This window comes from Dermacentor variabilis, chromosome 3 (genome assembly GCF_050947875.1).
Source record: "Dermacentor variabilis isolate Ectoservices chromosome 3, ASM5094787v1, whole genome shotgun sequence".
NCBI lineage: Eukaryota > Metazoa > Arthropoda > Arachnida > Ixodida > Ixodidae > Dermacentor > Dermacentor variabilis.
The window spans coordinates 91,598,156-91,622,162 of NC_134570.1; the positions used below are offsets into that span (position 1 = coordinate 91,598,156).

The 24,007-nt window shown below is 45.4% G+C and overlaps 1 protein-coding gene across 1 annotated transcript in view; it reads right to left on the reverse strand.

Annotated features, from left to right (window-relative positions):
- LOC142574618 (uncharacterized) overlaps nucleotides 1–24,007 on the reverse strand; it is a 68,538-nt gene that overhangs the window by 411 nt on the left and 44,120 nt on the right. The window contains exons 11-15 of the mRNA XM_075683661.1: nucleotides 23,099–23,179; nucleotides 22,931–23,011; nucleotides 17,723–17,900; nucleotides 10,256–10,423; nucleotides 2,610–2,744 (exon numbers count right to left, since the gene is read on the reverse strand). Coding sequence (XP_075539776.1) covers nucleotides 2,610–2,744; nucleotides 10,256–10,423; nucleotides 17,723–17,900; nucleotides 22,931–23,011; nucleotides 23,099–23,179 — 643 coding nt within the window. The remainder of the gene's footprint in view (nucleotides 1–2,609; nucleotides 2,745–10,255; nucleotides 10,424–17,722; nucleotides 17,901–22,930; nucleotides 23,012–23,098; nucleotides 23,180–24,007) is intronic.

Below are 24,007 nucleotides of genomic sequence, written 5' to 3' on the forward strand. Positions count from 1 at the left end.
ACAAAGAGCTTTGGCGACCCCCAGCAGGTCACGTGGTGACCAACTTCAGAATATATCGTACCGACTTATAAGCGAGGAGGTTATAGAAACACCTCCTGGCGAATAACATGCCATGTACAAACAGGAAAAGCAGGTGAAAATAATAATAATAACAAAAAACCAACGGCCCTTCCCACCGCCTGCGGACGTGACTTCACAGATGCCGCACTCCCCACGCCCCCCTAGCCAATAGCGCCACAGGAAATGTGCCACATGTCTCGCGAAGGCCAAGTGGTCATAGCATTCAACCAATGAGCATGACGTCGCGGCATCGACTGCTTGCTTCCGCATTTCATGTGGAGTGTGCGGAACGCGAGAACGCTCGCGTATCCCACTTTAATGAGTGAGAACATCGAAGGGCAACTGCAACGAAATTTCGCTTCGGCTAAATTTGTTATAAATGAGCAGTATATATGCCACAAAAGCAATCTTGGCAGAGCCGGCCGCCTGTAACCAGCACCTAGGTAGCCGACTGATGCACCTTGTGGTTGTCGCTGTGAGCTAAGTTCTAGCCCGCCGCCTCAGAGATTTTCCAACGCGCCGAGGGCCGCCGCGATAGCCGCCATTATATCGGAGGTCACGCGGAGAAGCCACGTGCTGTAGGTCACCCGTCACTTCCGGTGAGCGGTCATGGCGGTTTATTCTTCTTTTTTTTTATTTCGCTATCAATAATGCCCTTTCTTGAGCTCGTATATAAGATGTCAAAATTTGCACGGAGGTTCCTTTCTATATACCACTATCTTAAGCTCAGAACTTTTGCGGGCTTCCAAATTCCGTTGCAGTTTTCCTCTAAAGGGAACCGAGGAGCTCGGTTACTTATTACTTACAACCATAGCAAACATGTCAATGAAGCCACAGAAAGCACAGTGGAAATGAAATGTTGTGTTTCAATGTAAATAAAGATCAAGGAAAATGAAATAAAAGTGTATGAAAAGAAAAATTAAAAAAAAATAACTTGCCTTTGAACGCTCCTTTGACGGTGCTTTAGAACTACCACCGCAAAAACAAAACTCCGGACAGGGACTGGTGAGCGGCTCTTTAAGGCCCCTCACCAGGTCTGGCCATTCTGAGCTGGCAAGCGCAGAGCATACAATGCGCGCCAACGATCGTGCCTGCTAAATATTACTTTGCTACGCGCCGCGGGAAGATCTGAAATTTCAAACCGAACGCCGTTCGCCCTTCCCCTCGCGGCCACCGGGCTCCAAGCCGAAGGGAGACGTTCACGTGCTAGTGCGCCTACTACACGTGCGCCTACGTACACGTGTTTGCGATGTGACGTCGCTGGTAGTGACCCGTGACCTCGAGAATTATTCAAGGCACCATCTGTTATTTCTGCAATCTGTTGCTTGAAAAGACAAATTAAAGTTTAGAGAAATGATAAAGTACCATACCGAATCTCTGCGTGTTTTTTGTTTTACTTCGCACCGCAGCAAGAGAGATGCACTTCAGTTTCGTCTTCTCGTTCCCACGTCGTGCGGTCGCGCGCGCAGACATCGGAACCGTCATTTTCTACCGTGTTCCAGCTAGCGATCATGCTCTGTGATCCGCTTGTGTCTGCCTCAGCAATTCGTGCAGCACAGACTTATATACCGCTAGTCAGGTGTCCTCGTGCACAGCGCGCAAAATCGTGCGCTGCGCGAAACGAGACAATCGCAGCAGCTCGCGCGCGACGTCGACAGCTGAAGGGCGCCGCGTCTCAAGAAAGCGAAGAGAAAAAAAAAATGAAGGCGGGGCCCGTGACGTATGCGACACACGTTACTCGAGTTCCGGTATGGAGAACGCAGGGAAGTAATTTCGCTTGCGGAGGCTAGACGGGGCAATTGGGGAGAGCGTATCGCTTGGTGGTGGCGCTCGCCTCCTGAAATCATGGGTTCGCGGCACTGAAATATTTCTATCTCTTCTATTAATGAACCGATTTAAAAGCTTTTGCGGCATAGCGCTCTCCAGAGGACACGTAACAACTTCCAGCGTATAACCGAAATTCGCTGTGTGGCCTGGTGAGGCGCCTTAAAGTAAACCAGAAATGAGCCTCATTTGTAGGTCTTCAACATGACGGTCACTGTGACGTCAGTACAGTATCTAACCACGGCCGTTTTATGACAACACATCCTATGTGTTTTCTTGTTTTGTTCCAGCGTTCATTGCCGTTCAAGGGTGAAAATATCCTTTTGCTTTTGTTTGTTTCCACTGCAACGTTTCTTTTTAAAGAAACCGCAATGCGATCCCTTTGTAGCATTGTGTTTACTCTCCTGTTGAAGAGTAACTTTCATTAAGCCGAGCAAGTGACAGACCAACATACCCCAGTTTTTACAAACGAGGAAACCTTAAAGACTATGCTGATTAAGATTCAAGGGCACTGTTACTCGATATATAATTTCCTGTGCCGTCTATATCAGATATAAACTGCGCCTGCTTATATAAGTCAGAAGCTTTCTCCTTCGCACTATGGCACGCGTCACGTCAGCGATACACTCCGATATACCTTTAAGTTGGTGACATCGGTGGTTGCAGCCATGTAGCCTATCATTGTTGAAGCATAGAAGGAAATGTTAGCCAGCCTTCACGCTTACCATCTGCGCACACTTGGTCTGCAAGTATTGGCGCATGATCAGCAGCGGCAGTGATACTGGCAGCATCACATTAATGGAGGCCGCCAGGCTCACCGGTACCACGTAGAAGGACACCGGGGTCTCCGTCGCTACCGCCTGCAGGTTGCGATGCCAACAGAGAGACCATTGTACAGTCCCCGAGTGTGGTTTTGTATGCAGCGAAATCAAGATCTTATTTTAGCTGTTCAAAATTTACAGCTGCGCACTGAATTTCATTTTGTAGTAGCCGCTGGGCAGTCCTGATTTCTGTGCATATGTCCCAAGCGCCGACTTGACCCAGTCGATCGGGACAGCTAAAAATAAATTTACTGACTTTAGCTTGAGTTCACTGAAAAAAACAGCAACAACAATAAGACAGGGGCCCTATAACGTAAAAATATTCCAATATGTTTTTATTGCAATCTCCTGACGTCAAATTTGCGTAACCGCTGACGCAAGCATCGGGCGGTGACCCGCAGGGTTGTCTGAACAGACCAATCAAACGCTCCCTCGTTCATACGAGGTCACTTTTGTTTGCTTGAAAATACCTACACTGAGCGGCTTGTCCTATTTAATTGGCTGATAAGACGCGATGAGTACGCTCAAGTGGAGAGGGATTCGACGGGGCCGAGCCACTGCAACGAAAATCGATAACCGGATGAAGAGGGTGGCGCCGGTGTCTGCGATTGGTCCGCTTTCTCTTACTTAGCTTGCGGTGGCTGGTCGCAAGTCGCGGTAGCATGCCACGGAAGCTTAAGAATCACGCTAAAACGGAGCCTCAGCAAAGAAGAGTTGGCAGAACGAGGTCGTAAACGTGCCGAAGGTGCTCGAAAACGTTACACGGCCACGCAAAAAGTTTTATTATAAGCAAATATACTCATCCTCTCCGGCAGGTGCGAGTAGCCAGCGCCTGAGCGATCAGCGGTAGCCATCTTTTATTCCTGTCTGAACGGGACAGTCTGCGGCTATGCGGAAGGAAATTCACTTTTGTTCAGCATATTAATGCATCTTTAACGCGTACGCGTCACTTTGACGCAGTGAAGTCTTGCGGTTTTGCGACGTCGCGTGAAGGGCAGGTGAAGCGGGCGCAGCCTGAAAACTTTTGGCCAATAGTCTGGAGATAATGGCGAAAAGACGTCGAATCAGAAATAAATGCTTTTGTTCGGTCAAATCATGCATTATCAGTGTGTACACGTCATATCACACGGGGAGCTGTCGTGATTTTCGTGACGTCGCGTGACAGACAGGTGAAGGGGAGGTGGTCCAAAAAAGCTTTTGACGAATCGCGGAGGGCTGATTGCAGAAATGGAATAGAAATGTTTGGAATAGCTGTAAATTATAGCGCCTCTAATTTCCTTTTTTAATGCCTGACGCTCAGTTCCACATTCTTCGCTTATGTTTCCTCTCGCGTTGCCTTAAGCATAGATGAGATTATGTTCTTGTCCATCAATTATGGGGTTTTAAGTGCCAAATCTACGATCTCATTATGAAGCATGCCGTGGTAGGGGGACTCCGGAATAATTTGGACTACCTGGAGTTCTTCAACGTGCACCAAAATCTAAGTACATGCGGCTGCCGCGGTCGGATCAAACCCGCGATCTCGAGCCATGCCATACACTCTAAAAAAGTTTGCACCCTTTGGGGTGTATATATGCCACACAACAATAATCGTCATCTGCCTTGATGCGTTTTCTTTATTTAAAGCTGCGAGCCCGGTACTTTCCAGTAACGAACAGTGTGCGCGTTATCAGCATGACATAGCATTCCCGACAGGAAAGTAGCGGGCGAGGTGTTTTCAAGAAAGGAAACGCATCAAGGCAGACGACGATTATTGTTGTGTGGCAGATATACACCCCGAAGGGTGCAAACTTTTTTTAGAGTGTAGCCGCAAAGCTGCCGCGGCAGGCACAGAAGTGTTGCTTTGGCATGTGACCACTTCCATAGGTTCGCCTAGACTATACGGTGCGCTTTAATGCAGCTCTGCTTCTGCACGCCTGGAGTAAGTTGCCCGCTTGACCAATTTGCATGGTGTTTATTTTTCAAAAGTAGCAAAAACGTGCCGTACCTTAAATTTAAATTAATTTCGTCTGCCCGCAACTGCTCTCGTATCAAAAGTAGTAGCGTTTCCTTGCCTGCAAGCTAAGAGTGGCAAGGCTTATTCACTCTTTCCCGGCTGCGTCGGTACTAGAGAAGCGCTTGTACAGGGGTTTTTAGGTTCTATCCATTCTATCTCCCCTCCTCTCCACCGTCTAGCTTTCCTCTGGCCTTGCACGTTAGCCGAAAAGTAAGCGCTGCAATTTCTGCGCCACTGACAATTACAGCTGCCAAGAGGCTAATGTAGCGACGCTCCGGGAGCTACAGAGGGCATTGTGCACATTCGACGCGGTACAAAGGTCCAAGCTAGTTTCGACTTTCCTCTCTTCCGTACTCCTGCCATGCATAGACATTCTGAACCACCGCCCGACGCGGTGTGCCAAACAGCAGCAGAACCTGCAGCAGCAGCCGCGGCAGCAATGGGAAAGTGGATTTAAGAGAAAAGAAAATTACGCTCTAAAAAAAACTATGCAGAACCCAAGCACTGTGGGAATCGATGTAAGCGAAGCTTTCCGTGCTGTATGCTTTCATTGGCGATAATTTTATTTATTATTTATTTATTTATCATACCCTCAAGGTACGGTTGTACATTGCAGAGGGGAGGGGCAAAGTAAGTAAATACAGAGGCAATCACAAAGTAAGGAGGGAAGGCAAACAACATGGCAAAAAATATCGTATACAAAACAAGAATGGTAAATAGAAACTTGTGAGCGTGGCAAAAATACATGGCGGAACAAAATAAAGAAAGGAAAGAACATACGATATAAAAATACAAGCAATAATGTAAAACAATGGCATAAAAGCAGTTATTATACAGAACAAGCAAAGGCAACAATTATTTATAACATGAAGCTTTGAAGTGTGCTTTTAAAGTTATTGGTGTCAATAATGCTTGTAAGTAATGCGGGTAAGTTATTCCAATCTTTGCTCGTTTGGGGAAGAAATGAGTATGAAAAGCCGACGGTGTTGCAGTGCGGAATGTTTACCTTTTGGCGGTGGTCTATGCGAGATGAAATGTATGGTGGTGGTTGGACAAAGATAGAGCGTAAATATGTGTTATGGTAGTAGATTTTATGGAAAAGACATATGCGAGATAGTTTTCTACGGGTTGATAACAGCGGGAGGTGAAGGAGAGCTTTCATGTTAGTGACACTCGCAGTTCTTTGGTAGTTGGTGAGAATGAAACGGGCTGATCGATTCTGTATTGCCTCTAGAGAGTGTATGAGGGTGTCATGACCGGGGTCCCATACTGATGACGCGTACTCTAGTTGTGGGCGAATGTAAGTTGTGTACAATAAGAGTTTTAGTGATGGTGGTGCTTGAGAAAATTTTCGACGAAAGTATCCCAGCGTGCGGGTGGCCTTAGATGTTATGTGATCAATGTGAGTTTTCCAGGATAGATTGCTGGCAATGTGAACCCCCAAGTATCGATATGACGTTACACATTCTAGTGGGATGTTATTTAGCGTATAGGTGGGGCAGATGACGTTAGTACGAGAAATCCTCATAGTCTTACACTTTCTAATGTTTAATTCCATGCGCCATGTACGACACCACTCATTTATGTTATTGAGAGCCTCCTGAATTAGTAGAATATCTGAAGAATTAGTTATTTTACGATACAAGACGCAGTCATCCGCAAAAAGACAAATGTTCGAGGAAACGTGAGTGGGCAAGTCATTAATATAAATTAGGAATAATAAAGGACCGAGCACAGACCCTTGCGGGACGCCGGAGTCAACTGGGGCTAAAGGTGAGTTAGCGTCATTAGTGGTTACATATTGAACACGTGATGTCAGAAACGCGCGAATCCAATTAATTACGGAGGGGTCGATGTTTAGAACGCCTAATTTATGAAGAAGCAATGCATGGTTCACTTTGTCAAATGCTTTAGAGAAGTCGAGAAATATACAATCTGTTAAAAAACCAGAATCTAAATTGGCATGTAGGGCATTAGTGAAGAGGATAAGCTGAGTATCACAAGAGAAGTTTTTACGGAATCCATGCTGCATAACTGTGAAGAAGTTGTTATTTTCAAGAAAATTAACCAGATGTGTGTATATTATATGCTCCATAACTTTGCATGGTACAGATGTAAGTGAAATAGGTCTGTAGTTGTGTGGATCATGGGTTGGTCCGGTTTTGTGAATGGGGATTACTTTGCCAATTTTCCAATCATACGGTAAGGTGCCAGAGTTGTAAGATTGTGAGTAAATGCATTCTAGTAGGATTGAACAGTATTCCGCTGTGTTTTGTAAGAATATAGTGTTAATTTCATCTACCCCACATGATGCTTTAGGTTTTAAGTTTTGTACTATGGCTTTGATACCAGTTGCGTCGAAAACGATGGGATCCATGAAATGGTAGTTAGTTGATTTTATCTCGGGCATCGGATCAGGGGTCTGAGGTGATGAGAATGACTGAGTGAAGGTATTGTTAAGCACGGTAGAACACAATAGGTCAGGTACTGGGTCCCCAGAAGTTGTTAGCAATGTGATTCCAGTTTTATGGTTGTTTCCTCGTATGGCTTCCCAGAAGCGTTTTGGATTAGTCTTCAATAAATTTGGAAGTGTACAATTAAGGAATGAAAATTTGGCTGACCTTAGGGCTTTAATATATGAAATTGCTGCGTGTTTATATGCTAGCCAATGTGTCTGTTTTGAGGAATGTTGCGCTGCACGGAATAAACGTTTTTTCCTGTTCGATAACCGATTAAGATATGTGCTGTACCATGGTGCTTTATTGTTAGCATAGACGGATCGAAGGGGTACGTGTTTGGTGATAAGCTCACTTATTTTATTTTTGAAGATAGACCAGTTAGTTTCTATGGAGCGTTGCAGATAAAGTGGTAGGAAAGTGTCTAGAAATATGCATAGTTCTCTGTTGATGGCTTGATAGTTAGCTTTTTTATAATCTCGGAACTTTTTCCGCTGTCGGTATGTTTTTTGTTGTGTTGTTGTAAGTGTAAAATGCAAGATGTCATGATCGCTCAGTCCGGGCATGTGTGTCACCGCAGAAAAGTTATCGGGCGATGACGTTAGAATGAGGTCCAGGAGTGATGATGTGTTATGTGCTACACGTGTTGGAAGTCTGACGATCTGCGATAAGCCGAAGTCAGAGCAAATGGAAATGAACCGATTGGCCTCGGCCGACGAAGGATTAGAAAAGGGATTGACATGTGACCAGACAATGTTAGGAAAATTAAAATCGCCTAAGAGTATAATTTCAGTTCCGGGGAAACGCATGGTAATCTTATTTAAACAATCATATAAGTCATCGCAAAAGGATGAGTCGCTTGATGGGGATCGGTAGCACACACCTAGTATTATTTTTTTAAAACTAATAGTTATACAGCACCAAATTAGCTCTAAATTGGTATCAATGGTCACAAAAAAACAATTAATACATACTTTAACGGCGAGCAGAACGCCACCATCAATTCTACCAGTTCGGTCACTTCGGTAAACAACGTATTGGTTCTCGCACTGAAACAGTTCGGGGTTTGTTATTTTACTATTTAACCATGTTTCTGTGAGTACAATGATGTCAGCATTACAGTCGTTAATAACAGCTCATAATTCGTCTTTCTTAGGAAAAAAACTACGAATGTTAGTAAAAAGAACTGAACACCCGCAATCTTTTAAGGCACCTCCCCTCGGATGGCCCTAACTTGGCTGTAACTTACGGCCAGAACGAAGAGTTGTACCAGGTGTATGCGTTCTGCGCATTTCATAAATACTTTCACTGGCTTCGTCATATGCGTAGCATTTCCCATCCAACATTAGTTTTTTATATCTTAGTTTGAAAAGCGTGTTTTTCGATTTGCCATATTCTATTAATTTTTTCCTTATTTTACGAGTGGCTTGGCAGAAATCTTCACTCATTGCTGTGTCAGTGTTTTTTAACAAACCCCGCTTTGAAGAGACTAGCTCCCTGGTTTTATAGGTTTCAAATTTAGTTATTAATGGTCGAGTTTTCGCTGAATCAAAACGACCAATTCTGTGCGCCCGGCATATGTCAGAACCGGTTATGTTAACCTTCAATGTATTAGTCAGCAGGTTTAGTATCTTATTTTCCGATTCTGATGAAGTTTCGTCTGCGGTGTCCGGGATACCATAAAAGATCAGATTATTTCTGCGAGATCGATCTTCTGCGTCATCAAGACGTGAGTGAAACGCACTCGTGTCTTTTTTGAGGCGCTCTACCGTGGCATGCAATTCTTTCATATCTTTTTGGCACTGCTCGAAAACAGAAGTTTGAGTTTCGACTTTCGCTAGTCTGTCCTTTATTTATAATTAGCGGTGATGTTGATAGCTAAAGCTTCATTTCTTCAACGTTTAGGCTAGCACAAGAGCGGTGAGTTGATGTTAAAGGTTGCTTTGAGTGCACCACTGCTGTTTGTCTGCGTAGTACACAGAACACACAGGGAGAGGTGTTTGCTTGAAACGTTGTTGTGCGCCATATTTTATAACCTTTGAGAGGGTTGAGCGTTGTCATTGCCTCCCATGGCACATCGCATCTCGGCAGAAGTACTATATTTGAATTAGATTATGGGGCTATACGTGCCAAAACCACACTCGAATTATGAGGCACGCCGTAGTGGCGGACTCCGGATTAATTTTGACACCGTGATGTTTTTGAACGTGTCCGAAATCTAAGTGCACATGCGTTTTCTATTTCGCCACCGTCGAAATGCGGCTGCTGCGATTGGGATCAAATCCGCGACCTCTAGCAATGCCACAGCGGCAAAGCTACCGCGGCGGGCGCAGAAGTGTTGATTAGACGGTCGACCACTTCCGTAGTGTCTCCGGGACCCTGCGGTGCGCTTTAATCAATGCGGCTCTGCTTCTGCACGCCCTGCGTAAGTTGTCCGCTTGACATCTTTGCATGGCGTTTATTCAGAAATAGCAGCAACGTACTGTACCGTACCTTGAAATTAAGCTTATCCTGTGTCCCCGCAACCACTGTCGTATAGCAGGGGGGTTTCCTTGCCTTCTCAAGTCACCACCCTCCCTCTCTTGTATAGTGATTCTTTCTCCCCTCCTTCTCTCTCTCCCTCTCCTTCTTCTCCTCTTCTCCTCTCTACAGTTCTATCTGTGTGCCCTCTGGCCTCGCACGTTAGTAGAAAGGGAAGCGCTGCAGTTTCTGCAATGCTTCTGAGGGGAGTCTCGGATAATTACAGCTGTCAAGCGGCTAATGTTGGGACCGCCAGGAAGCTCTGAAGGGCATTGTGCGCATTCGACACGGGGGGGTGAAAACGAGTTTCTCCTGTCGTCGTTCCTCTCTGACTCGCGCCTCTCATCTATATACACGCTCTGAACCACTCCCCCTCCTCCCCTGACGCGGTGTGCGCGAAAGTAGCAGCCACAGAAGCAGCAGAACAGCAGCGGGAAAGTTGAAGGAAGCGGCAAAGAGGGGCCATTTTTTGACGCGTCTTCGGATGAATCGGGTGGTTTTGCGCCTACCGTTCTTTTTCACCTTAGAACACGTCAGAGTCGAACGCGCTTCGGGAGCGGACTTTCCGGACCACTCACCACTCTGACCACCGTGGCCGCCATGGATCTTGCGAGCGAGTCACCGACCACAAGTTCGGAGAGAACGGCTGCCACGCTCACCAGGATGAACTGGCTGGCCTTGGTGGACCGCTGCGTCCAGAAGTGGTCGTCCAGCTTGGCCAGACCAGCCTCGACCAGCCGGTATTCCTGCAGCTCGTAAAAATAAAAAGAGAAAGAAGCAACGAAAAAAAAGCGCATTCGCGTAGAAATAGCTTCAGCACTACCACTTTCTGCTCAAAGATGAACCGAGACCTACTCTTCAACATTCAGTTGCACTTTTGTGTACTCTGTTATTGCCACTCTAGTGTGCGTTGCAGGCTTTATCCTGCTCCGGCAGCCATATTTTCTTTCTTTTTTTCTCTTGTTCGGTGACATTTTCCTTTGCTCGTACGAAACCGGGCACATGACCCGACACGGTCACTGGTAGGGTGGCTACCACCCTAGCACTGGTGTATAGGTGCGCTGTCCTGCGGGGTTATAGCACATGCAGCCCCGACAGTGATAGTTGGAGCAAGCAGCGTTCCATTGAAGGGAAGCTTAAACGGTTTTCAATTTCCATGAATTGCTGGGGTTGGGAAGAACACAGACCTATTAATTTACGGTTCTGAAATTTTTTCTTTGTATTGTCAATATAAGGGGCAGAAAGCGCGTTCTAAATCCCCCCCGCGGACACGCCCCCGTCGCTTCCCGGAGCGCCGGGTGAGGAGGCAGCCGGAAGAGAGAACCGGCGAGAGTGACGTCATTCCCGGGGACCGTACTTGCGGGCCTGCATGCTGGCATGCTGGCATGCTTCTTTCCGTCCTGCGCTTTACTAAACAACGCTACGAGAGATCTGCCGCCGTTCACGTTTGTTTTCTTTTGCAGTCGGTCCGTGCGGTGAGGAGAGATAATTTCTTGCCGACGAAATCAACTGTGCTGTGTTCGGACCATTTCCGCGACAGTGATTATCATCGGAGCTTGACAACGATGCGGGCAATCGGTATTCCAATTAAATCGGCGTGACTGAAGGCCGGCGTTGTTCCGTCTATATTCTCCCACAAGAGAAACACCTCGCCACTTCCAAGAGCGGCCTTCGCCAATAGGCGAAATGGTGAGGTAAGGGTTTTAATGTGCACACGGGCAATTTTTTAAACGGATGATCACCTGAGTGTCGAACAAACGGCCTTACAGCGGCCTATGACGAAGCGAGGTGGAGGCACAGCCGGGAATATGCCCATGCGTGCAAAGTGCTTGCCGTTTTCATCCTCTTTTTCCACTCCGCTTTGTCACGGAACACTGTACTACGGATGTTTGTTCGGCGATGTTTTGGTACGGTGAAATAACTGGCCGGGGGTACGCTTGCGCATTCAGTGATATTTGCTATTCGTCCTACCACGCGGTGCCCGCAGGTTTAGCTGTTCAGCATTCGTGTTCAAATCGCACGACATAAGGCGTTACGCTAATATTTTCATGCTCGCGTTAGAGTAGTTGAACTCGGCGTGTAAAAACTTCGTTCCGTAGATTTCGCACTCACAGCTTGCTATCAGCAGCGAAATGCCGCAAAAACGAGCGTCGGCACAGCCGCGCCCGTGGCAAGGCGAACGGGCTCAAATAATGAAGTAACGTTGTGAGGTATTGAAGTTATCAGCGTTCGACGTGGTCTAGCCCAATACAGGCATCGCTGCGTGGCAGCAAAAATTTTTTCTTGCCCTTGTACCTAGGGAACTAGCTATGCATCACGCATGGCAAAATTATTATTTGTAAGTAATTATATTACATTACTCATTACTTTCTTATTACGCTCATTGATTTGAATTACATTACCAATTGCCGCCTTAAAAAGTAATGGTATTACTTTACGATTGCTTCCAAAAAGTTTTCATGCATACAAGAAGCAAAAAGCAAAGTATAAAGGGACGCCAACCTTTCTTCAAGGTAACATTCATGCCCTCCCCTCATGTTTCTCCACGACACCTCACCACATTACCAACGTTCTGACGCCATACACAGCTTACTGGTGCATATTTGACGCAATTACTAAATTACCTTAGCCATGAAATTACAGACACCAAATAATTCGCATTACTAAATCACTAGACAACTAATCCATCACAGAAATTACTGAAAAAGTATTTCAATTACTGTAAGTAATCCAACTGTTGTCATGTTTGCTGATATGCATGATATGTTGAAATTCATGACATCCATGCCTTGCACTCCTTCAGGTTCTAGCGGAGCGCCTTGAGAACCGAGCCACTGATCAACCTGTTCCACTAACATCACCAATCGAAGAGTTTGAAGCAGCCAGTGTGACACAGGCAGATAATGTTAAAGAGTTTGAAGTAGCCAAACGCGGCACTTATGTTCGCGATCGTGTATCAACACGCAAAAAACCACGGAACTTTAGGCAAGCAGCGGCAAGGTGCATGGCATCGCGGCACTGCACCCGTGTTTACAATCTAATGAGATGTTAGTGCTTCGGCATTCTTCCAGCAGCAAGTTCCCAATGACACTTTAGCGCGTTTTCTTTCCCGTCATTAGAACGTGCAGCTACATGAGAAGATACATGTACCAGCTAAGATTTTCAACGCGCGAGAAGGTGCACACATCCCTCTCGCTGTTGGCACACTCAACATCATCGTTGGCCCGTTGCCGCCATCGTTCTCTGTATCGGCTGTCGGTTCGAACATGTACGGCGAAAATACAAGCTTTCCAAGACAGCGAGAACGTTCCATAATGCTTGCAACTCACCTGTGAAGCCAGAACAGAACAGCGTGCTACGCTCTGAAACGGCGGCGCCGACCGGCGATCCCCGTGAATGACGTCAAAGCGGTCCCGACCAATCACGGGCAACAGCCGCGTTCGCGCGATGCCCTGAGGCGCTGGTGCGCGTTTTCTTGCAAAAAACAGCCGCTTGCGTTTGTTTCCGCCCTTTTTAAACGAGATATCCGTGTCCAGTGGACTCAAAATTGTAGAATGCCGCAGGGAACTCATTTTTTTTCTTTCGAAAAGTGTTTCAGTTTCCCTTTAAGGTCCGCAAACCACGGCTCGCGGGCCTCGCATGCGGCTCTTCTCAGAATTTCTCTTGGCTAGTGGCCGGCTACCATGGCTGGGGGCGCCATTTTTCAGATGGTAAATTTCCGCCATAGGTTCAAATTCTGTAACGACAGAATTTTCAGCCAATCGGAAAGGCCGCGAAGCAGACTTATGCGGCCAATCAGAGCTGACCAGACGGCAAATTTGACAATATGGGAAAATTCGAGAACACACATATGTGGGATATTGTGCTTGCTTTCGGTAATCTCTTTTCCTTTGTCCCACTTTCACTTTGGGTAACCTGATCAGCGCTTCTCAGGTGACATGCACTTTAAAGTCAGATAACAGCATTACCATTTGAAATTCCCCAATTTCTCGGCGTCTATGGAAACTATGGCACAATCCACTGTGGATTTTTCATGCACCCTTTCGGTACATATCACCCACAGCTGTGAATGTTTGAGTCACGGCTCTCAATGCTCACATTGAGGATGAAAAAAAAAAGGTAGTGTGGCTCGTACGAAAGAAATGTACAACCACGCGTCATGTAACCTGGCGTAGCGTTCAGTCCCATGCATTTATGTCGCAAGATATGACGTAATTATTGCGTGAAAGGCGTAACAGACCTGGACTTATCCACCACGTGTACGGTGCCACCTAACGAACCCGTTAGGTGCGTTTCTGCGACCAGCGGCCACAGCCAAACCACGGTGCACTGCTTGCATGCGCTCGCGACCACAACATTGCGCGCCGCATACTGGGAACACAAAGGTGCGCACGTAAAACGTGATTCGACGCATCCTTAAGTCCACAGGTTCTAGCTGTGATCGAAGTATCAAAAACTCGCCACTGGCATTGTCAATGTAACGATGGAATGGCCTGCAACCATTGCCGAACTAACTCAGAATATTCTTTTTCGTCCTTACGCCGAAATAAGTATCCGGCATTTTTGAAATTTAATTACGCTGGAGTGATGCACCTGAAGTGATGCATCTGAGTGATGCATCTGAACCTGGCAACGTTTAACGTTAGAACGCTATCTAGTGAGGCGAGTCTAGCAGTGTTATTGGAGGAATTAGAGGGTAGTAAATGGGATATAATAGGGCTCAGTGAGGTTAGGAGGACAAAAGAAGCATATACAGTGCTAAAAAGCGGGCATGTACTGTGCTACCGGGGCTTAGCGGAGAGACGAGAACTAGGAGTCGGATTCCTGATTAATAAGGAAATAGCTGGTAACACACAGGAATTCTATAGCATTAGCGAGAGGGTGGCAGGTCTTGTTGTGAAACTTAATAAGAGGTACAAATTGAAGGTGGTACAAGTCTATGCCCCTACATGCAGTCATGATGACCAGGAAGTCGAAAGCTTTTATGAAGACGTGGAATCGGCGATGGGTAAAGTCAAAACAAAATACACTATACTGATGGGCGACTTCAATGCCAGGGTAGGCAAGAAGCAGGCTGGAGACAAGTCAGTGGGGGAATATGGCATAGGCTCTAGGAATAGCAGAGGAGAATTATTAGTAGAGTTTGCAGAACAGAATAATATGCGGATAATGAACACCTTTTTCCGCAAGCGGGTTAGTCGAAAGTGGACGTGGAGGAGCCCGAATGGTGAGACTAGAAATGAAATCGACTTCATACTCTGCGCGAACCCTGGCATCATACAAGATGTAGACGTACTCGGCAAGGTACGCTGCAGTGACCATAGGATGGTAAGAACTCGAATTAGCCTAGACTTGAGGAGGGAACGGAAGAAACTGGTACACAAGAAGCCAATCAATGAGTTAGCGGTAAGAGGGAAACTAGAGGAATTCCGGATCAAGCTACAGAACAGGTATTCGGCTTTAACTCAGGAAGAGGACCTTAGTGTTGAAGCAATGAACGACTATCTCATGGGAACCATTAAGGAGTGCGCAATAGAAGTCGGTGGTAACTCCATTAGACAGGAAACCAGTAAGCTATCGCAGGAGACGAAAGATCTGATCAAGAAACGCCAATGTATGAAAGCCTCTAACCCTACAGCAAGAATAGAACTGGCAGAACTTTCTAAGTTAATCAACAAGCGTAAGACAGCGGACATCAGGAACTATAATATGGATAGAATTGAACAGGCTCTCAGGAACGGAGTAAGCCTAAAAACAGTGAAGAAGAAACTAGGAATAGGCAAGAATCAGATGTGTGCGTGAAGAGACAAAGCCGGCAATATCGTTACTAATATGGATGAGATAGTTCAAGTGGCTGAGGAGTTCTATAGAGATTTATACAGTACCAGTGGCACCCACGACGATAGTGGGAGAGAGAATAGCCTAGAGGAATTCGAAATCCCACAGGTAACGCCAGAAGAAGTAAAGAAAGCCTTAGGAGCTATGCAAAGGGGGAAGGCAGCTGGGGAGGATCAGGTAACAGCAGATTTGTTGAAGGATGGTGGTCAGATTGTTCTAGAGAAACTGGCCACCCTGTATACGCAATGCCTCATAACCTCGAGCGTACCGGAATCTTGGAAGAACGCTAACATAATCCTAATCCATAAAAAAGGGGACGCCAAAGACTTGAAAAATTATAGACCGATCAGCTTACTGTCCGTTGCCTACAAAGTATTTACTAAGGTAATCGCAAATAGAATCAGGAACACCTTAGACTTCTGTCAACCAAAGGACCAGGCAGGATTCCGTAAAGGCTACTCAACAATAGACCATATTCACACTATCAATCAAGTGATAGAGAAATGTGCAGAATATAACCAACCGTTATATATAGCTTTCATTGATTACGAGAAAGCGTTTGATTCAGTCGAAACCTCAGCAGTCATGGAGGCATTACGGAATCAGGGTGTAGATGAGCCATATGTAAAGATACTGGAAGATATCTATAGCGGCTCCACAGCCACCGTAGTCCTCCACAAAGAAAGCAACAAAATCCCTATAAAGAAAGGCGTCAGACAGGGAGATACGATATCTCCAATGCTATTCACAGCATGTTTACAGGAGGTATTCAGAGGCCTGGAGTGGGAAGAATTGGGGATAAAAGTTGATGGAGAATACCTTAGCAACTTGCGATTCGCTGATGATATTGCCTTGCTTAGTAACTCAGGAGACCAATTGCAATGCATGCTCACTGACCTGGAGAGGCAAAGCAGAAGGGTGGGTCTGAAAATTAATCTGCAGAAAACAAAAGTAATGTTTAACAGGCTCGGAAGAGAACAGCAGTTTACGATAGGTAGCGAAGCACTGGAAGGGGTAAGGGACTACATCTACTTAGGGCAGGTAGTGACCACGGATCCGGATCATGAGACTGAAATAACCAGAAGAATAAGAATGGGCTGGGGTGCGTTTGGCAGGCATTCTCAAATCATGAACAGCAGGATGCCACTATCCCTCAAAAGGAAAGTGTATAACAGCTGTGTGTTACCAGTACTCACATATGGGGCAGAAACCTGGAGACTTACGAAAAGGGTTCTGCTGAAATTGAGGACGACGCAACGAGCTATGGAAAGAAGAATGATGGGTGTGACATTAAGGGATAAGAAAAGAGCAGATTGGGTGAGGCAACAAACGCGGGTAAACGACATCTTAGTTGAAATCAAGAAAAAGAAATGGGCATGGGCCGGACATGTAATGAGGAGGGAAGATAACCGATGGTCACTAAGGGTTACGGACTGGATTCCAAGGGAAGGGATGCGTAGCAGGGGGTGGCAGAAAGTTAGGTGGGCGGATGACATTAAGACGTTTGCAGGGACAACATGGCCACAATTAGTACATGACCGGGGTAGTTGGAGAAGTATGGGAGAGGCCTTTGCCCTGCAGTGGGCGTAACTTGGCTGATGATGATGATGATGCATATGCTGGTGCCATTTAACAACCCCTGTTGGGCTCTTTGCGGCGTCATAGTCGATGTTATATATATATATATATATATATATATATATATATATATATATATATATATATATATATATATATATATATATATATATATATGATGTGTATATTTTACGTTGCTCCTTTCCTCAACCGACGTTCGTTCTATCTTGTGTTGGTGTTCACCAACTGTGCCTATTTTGCTTTCCATTTTTCCCTTTTGGGAATGAACACTCTTCTGAATTGCTTTGTAGCGCTGCATGATATTTTCGTTGTTTTGCAAATCTCTCCCGCCCCCTACCCCTTCCTATGTAATGTCCCACTCGGGGCCCCTCGGGCATATAAATAAATAACGTCACTAAATATATTCCGTCTGGAAAGTCTCGCAAATCAAAAAGAACTGTACTCCGAAAAAGTGCGGAGTGAGACTTCATTGATCGTGCTGTAGCTGTGTGTACGAAGCGTAGTACATAGTATTTGTATTTGACCGCCCCTGGTCTAGACATTAGGTCGTGGGGCCATGTTCTGGCTTCCTCTGCCAATGAAGCGCCTACATCACGAGCTTCGCATACCTCGACGGCCTTGGCGAGCGCCATGACGGAGCCCAGCGTGAGGATCACGTTCCAGGGCATGCGAGAGCACAGGTTGCGCCAGCACAGCAGGCGAAGCGACCAGCACCGGCGCCACGTCGAGCTGGGAGCGACGCTCAGCACCAACAGCGTGAGACCCAGATAGGGCCCTTCCGCGTACCTGCGCGCGCGAAGGAGTTGGCGGGCTCTATATGCGAGAAGAGAGGCACTGCAGCAACATTTCCTTCATTCGCCAAGCACGAGATCGATTGTAAAAAAATTAGTTTACTGGGGAGATCGTCATAGTGCGCGTGGTATTCCTTGCAGTTGCTCATCCCTTAAAATGCGGCAGTCTTGGTTTTCAAGGGTGTACAGCCCAGGCTTCGTAAGCAAGGATTACAAAGAATGCTACCGGATATATGACAATTCCTCAGTGGGGAGTTCCAACATTTTTAACGCGACAGCGTTAAAGAGCTCGTGCCGCAGAATAGCCGGAGTCGTCGGCGTCGGCCGTGAGCGAAAATTGGCGGAAGGCAATCCATAAATAAAAACAACTTGCAAGAAGATATATTACAATTCCTCAGGGGGGAGTTGCAACGTTTTTTTCTGAGATATCCTAAAACGAGCGCAAGGGTTTATTTCCAGTTATTAAAAAAAAAGGGGGGGGTAATCACACGTGTAATGGCAAATGCACCTTTAGTATGGTGATCACTAGAGAGTGGAGAACGTACGGGTACGCCAGTGACATGGTGAGACAGAAACACGGAAACTTAAGGTGAAGCCCCCATGCTTCACTCGATTTAAATGACGCCTGTCGTCGGCGCGCCGGAGGAAACGCAATGAGCATCCTAGGCACGTTCACGCAGGCGTCACTGAGATCAAGTCAAGCATGGGCTTCAACTTAAGTTGCCTTCTTGAGTACGGCGGTAAGGGTTGAAATGTTGCTCGAATATTGCTCGTCGTTTGAAACATTGCCCGCATATAACACTTTCGAGCACTCGTTAAGAAAATTTTTTTAGAAACACGTGTGCGATCCACATGAATTTTATTTCGCTAACAAAAATGGCATTAATTTTCTCACCATTAATTTTTTCACCATGTGTTCATTAAATATGATATCGGCGGCGCTCACAGCTCAATTTTACGCCGTTCGTAAAATTCTCCGGAGCGCTTGCATACGTAATTGATCGCAAAGACTGCAATAACGACAATAACTTTGAACATTGCCTATATCACACATAACCTACCCTTTAAGCTTAGCAAATATGAACGGCATGGCTCCTTTACTTCACCGAAAACACCGAAAAATTAAGCCTATACTACGAACCTCGTATAATGCATGAAAATAGGGGAAAGGAAAAAGGTTCGGTAATTATTTGCTGCACTCTTAGTTAGGACATAAACATTAAAGGTTTCAGCGCACTTCACATCCAAAGTGTCCTAAATTTTCATACCGGGTAAGCTCAACGTGGTATAGAGATCTCTCGGGATTTCATATACAACGCTTATGAGCCTTTGCGAAACGAATTTTTCCCAGTTTCATTTGATCCACACACGTTCAACTTCACATGCACATTTATCATGACGTCCGCCTCTCCCTCCTCCTCTCCCCCTTTTGACGCATTTTATGTTGGCGGCATTTGGTATTCTCTGAAAACAGCGGACTAAATTTTGCTTCATTCATAAGCACACTTATATATAACGGAGCTGAGTGCTTGCATGCATGATTTATTTCAAGGGAAGCAATTAACACACCGCCTTCGAACTTTACCTACATATTAACCAAAACTTCCCGCTTTCTTCCATCAAAAATAAGCTTGGTGGGACGTAGAGCTCTTTCGGGACGCGCTATACGAACATATGGAAGTACAGAAAAAGGAGCGAAGGTTCATTAATATTTCACACCGCTACTAATCAATCAAGTAACGTAAACTTCAGCTGCATTTTACACTTAGGACGCTTCTCATCGCCACAACGTATTAACTTAAATAGCACAGTTTGCTCGGGGCATTCGAAAACATTGCTGACCACGGCAGCGTGACAGCTGCGAACACTCGCTGATATCTTTTGCGAACGCTGCACACATGGGATGCACACGCAGAGAACTGCGCACACCGATTTGCATAAAGAGGCTGGCACATAACGTTGACTTATCTCGGTGGCATTTCTGTTTCTTTTGTTATGCCAATTCAGCGGGAAAAAAAACTTGCGCCGCTCGTAGAACACTCAAAACACTATATACGCCGCAAATGAATACGTACGCATTTCAACGGTTGCAATATAAACCCACACACACTTTGAAATTTGCTTGCACCTTAACCATAGTGTTCGCAATTCATTTTCACCAAATATAAACAAGGTGGCGCATTTATTTCGGCGAGGACACTGAAGGAACCGACTAAAATCTATAGTGTATAACGCACGGAAATACCGAGAAAAGAAAAACGAGGGTTGAGTAAGTTGTATAACGCTGATAATTAAGCAAATGTATCGTTAAATTCGGCCACAACTTACACCCAAAGTTCTCGCCATATCCAGCAAATTTGAACTCTGTGTCATATGCAATGCTTTTGGCACTCTAGGAAAGGTGGCAGGTGTTAGCAGGCTGACACTAGAATGCTCTAGTAAGTTCATTTTCTGCAAAAAACTGTAATTAAGGTACACAGATGAATCATTTATTGTACGCATCCCGCAACCAGCACCATAAGCCAACGAAATGTAAGCAACAACCTCTGCCGCATATAGTTCACCGGGAATAGTAGAAAAAAACTATACATATGGCTCGTATATATAGCACGTGACAGTTGCGAGATAACGAGTACTGAGTAATAATTTTCAAACCACAAAATTAACATTGAAACTTCAAGCGTTCGGCACACGTCACCCATAACATGTGGCACTCATTTTCTTTAAAATTTCTAACGTCTTTCTTCCTCCCATGAAAGCGAGTAAACTTTGCAAAGGTATCATATAATGCCTCTATGCAAGCCAAAAACGAAAGTTAGCAGCTTTTATTTAACCCGCGATTAGTCAAGAGATTAACAATTCCACATTTACTCAAAATAATATCTTTGTGAGCGATCTAGTATTTCTTTTAAATTGTTAAATCAGGCATATACCGTTTTTTGACACCCGCCGTGGCTATTTACGTTTATTCACTATATGCTGTCGCGCTGCTACAAGCGAGGTCGCTAGATCAAAGGCCGCGGCCACGGCAGCTGCATTTCGATGGGGACGAAATGAAAAAAAAAAAAAAAAAAACACGCGTCTACTTAGATTTAGGTGCGCGTTAAAGAAGCTCAGGTGGTCAAAATTAATCCGGAGTCCCACACTACGGCGTGCCTCATGATCAGATTGTGGTTTTGGCATGTAAAACCACATTTAAAAAAAGCGTTTTTTAAAGCTTCTATATATAGTCGCACTGATATAGCCTCACTGCAAAAACGTGACTGACTGCGTCGTATTTTCGGCCCTCTAAAATAACGTAACTTGCACGGCTCTGCCGTTAGAACACGTTTGCAAGCTGCAAAGAACAGAGCATCCATTGTAAGGCCAGCGCCCGTCGCCCAGGTCTGTTCAGTTGCTAGATCTTAATTAATTACACCCACACTGGTCCCTCATCCGGCCGAGGCGTACGCAGCTGTATAAAGCAGTTTAAACGTGCAACTCAATGAAACTGAATGCGTTTTCAACGCGTTGGACACGGAGGCATTCGAAAGCAGATCACAGTGTGCCTGCGCCAATATGACTCGTACAACAGCGCATTTAATTCCTTGCGCAATACTATATACACCAGATAAATATTGGTCCGTGTCACGCGACAGTTAAAAACGCTATCTTTCAGTGAGCTAAATTTGCGGGAGAGGCTGAAAAACTTTGTTTCCGCACCAACAAAAAGTTTCGTTCTCCCTAATTCGGAGGCGCTATAAACTCGTATGAACCGGTTCGAACCGTTATGTTTTTGCTCCGCTGTTGAACCTAAGCCAAATATGAAAATATACAGAGGCCTGAACCCGGAAACCTTTCGGTTCGACACACCGCAAAGGTTTCGAACCAGTTTCAACAAAGCACTCCTCTGTAGCGCTACATTTCGCTCGGAGGTAAAATGGAGGTATCTTAGGGAAGGAGCATGTTCAGCTTAACCCTAAGCCTCATTTTCGGCGTCTTGCACCGCTGCAATGAAAAAAAAATAGGTCGAGTACGCAAATGTGTACGCCGTGACTGAAGGGGGCTAACTACGTCCACTCGAGTTCATGGGGGCATCCGCGAGCACCGAACGAGGTCAGTTGTATTCGCGGAACCCGGGGCTCAACAGTGGCTCATGAACCAATTGCGAGGGAGACGCCTTATTAAAAGAAGCAGCGCAATCCGGGTTCGACATTAAATTAGAAGACCTAAGAAGTAGCTGAGGAAATATACCTCCTGAAACAACGAGGAAGGGTAATTAGCTAATCAGGTTAGATTTTAGACACTCACATCAAAGTCTAATGACCTGAAACACATGCACTTTGCTGCCCGCAACGTTAAATATATGGAACTTGGCATTGCTACTTCCCGGGTAGGTCAACAATAAAACTTCAAGTGAAAAAAAAGAAAGCTTTAAATTTGCTTTCGCCTGCGCCTTTCACAGTGTGGGATGTTTACAAAAAAATATGACGGTTATGTCGCTTCCGTTGTCTACAATATACGGCGAAGCAGAGACTTTGAGATTAAATTTCAATAATACCTTGAAGGTGCACTTGAGAGGCGCAGATAAAAGCAACATGGCGTTTCTTTTTCCTTTAAGACCAGGAAAAATAGACCCAAGTGTTACACTGAATGTTCGGAACCATAAAATCTGACCTTTCCATGAATATTCAATATAGAACAAAGCGATGGTAAGCGCAAGGTTGTCTTTCTACATCTATAAGAGACACAAAACACACGTCTCTGCGCAAACTAGGTCAACAACAGCGCTATTTATGTTGAACAGAAGCTTCTTGTGAAGCTAAACTGTATAAACCATGCGCTAAAACGCACACGCGTATATGGCGCTCTATATAGGGCTCTAAATATCACTTTTCGTATTCCTCGTCGGCTTTGCCATCGCGCTCTTTGTACAATTTATTTATTTATTTATTTATTTATTTATTTATTTATTTATTTATTTATTTATTTATTTATTTATGATTACTGACTGTTTCAGAGTAATATTGCACTGTGGCTACTAACCCTTCGGGATAACGAGTGGCGTAAGCGCTGGAGACAACCGGGATCCCGATGAGCCAGTAGAACAAGAGAGCCTCTCGAATGCTGCAAGTGTCATTTCGGGGGCATTCAGTTTGCGCCGTCTAGGTCTGTGCAAACAAGCATGAAAAAAGAAAAGAAAAAGCGACGCACGTGTGCTTCTTCATGTTGCGCTGCCGGGCCCGGGCACACTTGGACATGTCTTCGTGCGTTTGCTCATCAATCTCGTCATCGCTTGCGGGAAAAGCAGAAAGATGGTTGGCGATCGTCAGGAGGGGGGGGGACATTAAAACAGAAGCGCGAAGTCAGTTTTCTTATATAGAAAGGAACTGTTGTTTCCATTTCATAGGCGGAAAATGGTTTTGATCATTAGAGAAAAAAGTTTAGGGCGACCTTAGTTTTTCTTGTTGCTGTTGTTTCGCCCACACACCAGCGCCGATGACGCAATTGTGACGTATAACAGACAGCAGACCAACTTTTGCGTGCTCGCGAACACTTCTTGGCGATAAAATGCAGCACACCTTGCTAGGGTTAGTCTTAGCTAAATACATTGGAATACGTAATGCAACGCTTTCAATTCGATCAGTAATTAATAGTGCTTCGAGGAGGGGCGTCAGAAGAAGCAGGCACGCAAATAAAGAAACGATAAATTAATGGAAATTAAAGTGGATGAAAAAACAACTTGCCGCAGGTGGGAACCGAACCAACAACCTTCGCATTTCGCGTGTGATGCTCTACCAATTGAGCTATCGCGGCGCTGTTTCCCCATCCACTTTCTTGGGTACTTAATGTGTACTAGTAGAACCCTGGGAATGTTAGCCAGCGCCACCACTCACAGACCTTGGCGGCGGACGTGGAACGCCCTTTTTGCCGCAGGCGTCACGGGAACGTGATCTTTTTGGGTGAAGGAAACTGATCAATAAACCCACACATGCTACCTGAAGGCATCAATGTTGCCGGATTCGAGACTCTCGTTATGTAATAAACGAGAAGAGAGCGGGTTAACCGAGGGTCCCGATTTTTATTAGTCATATCACAAGAAGCCAACAAACATTGACACCA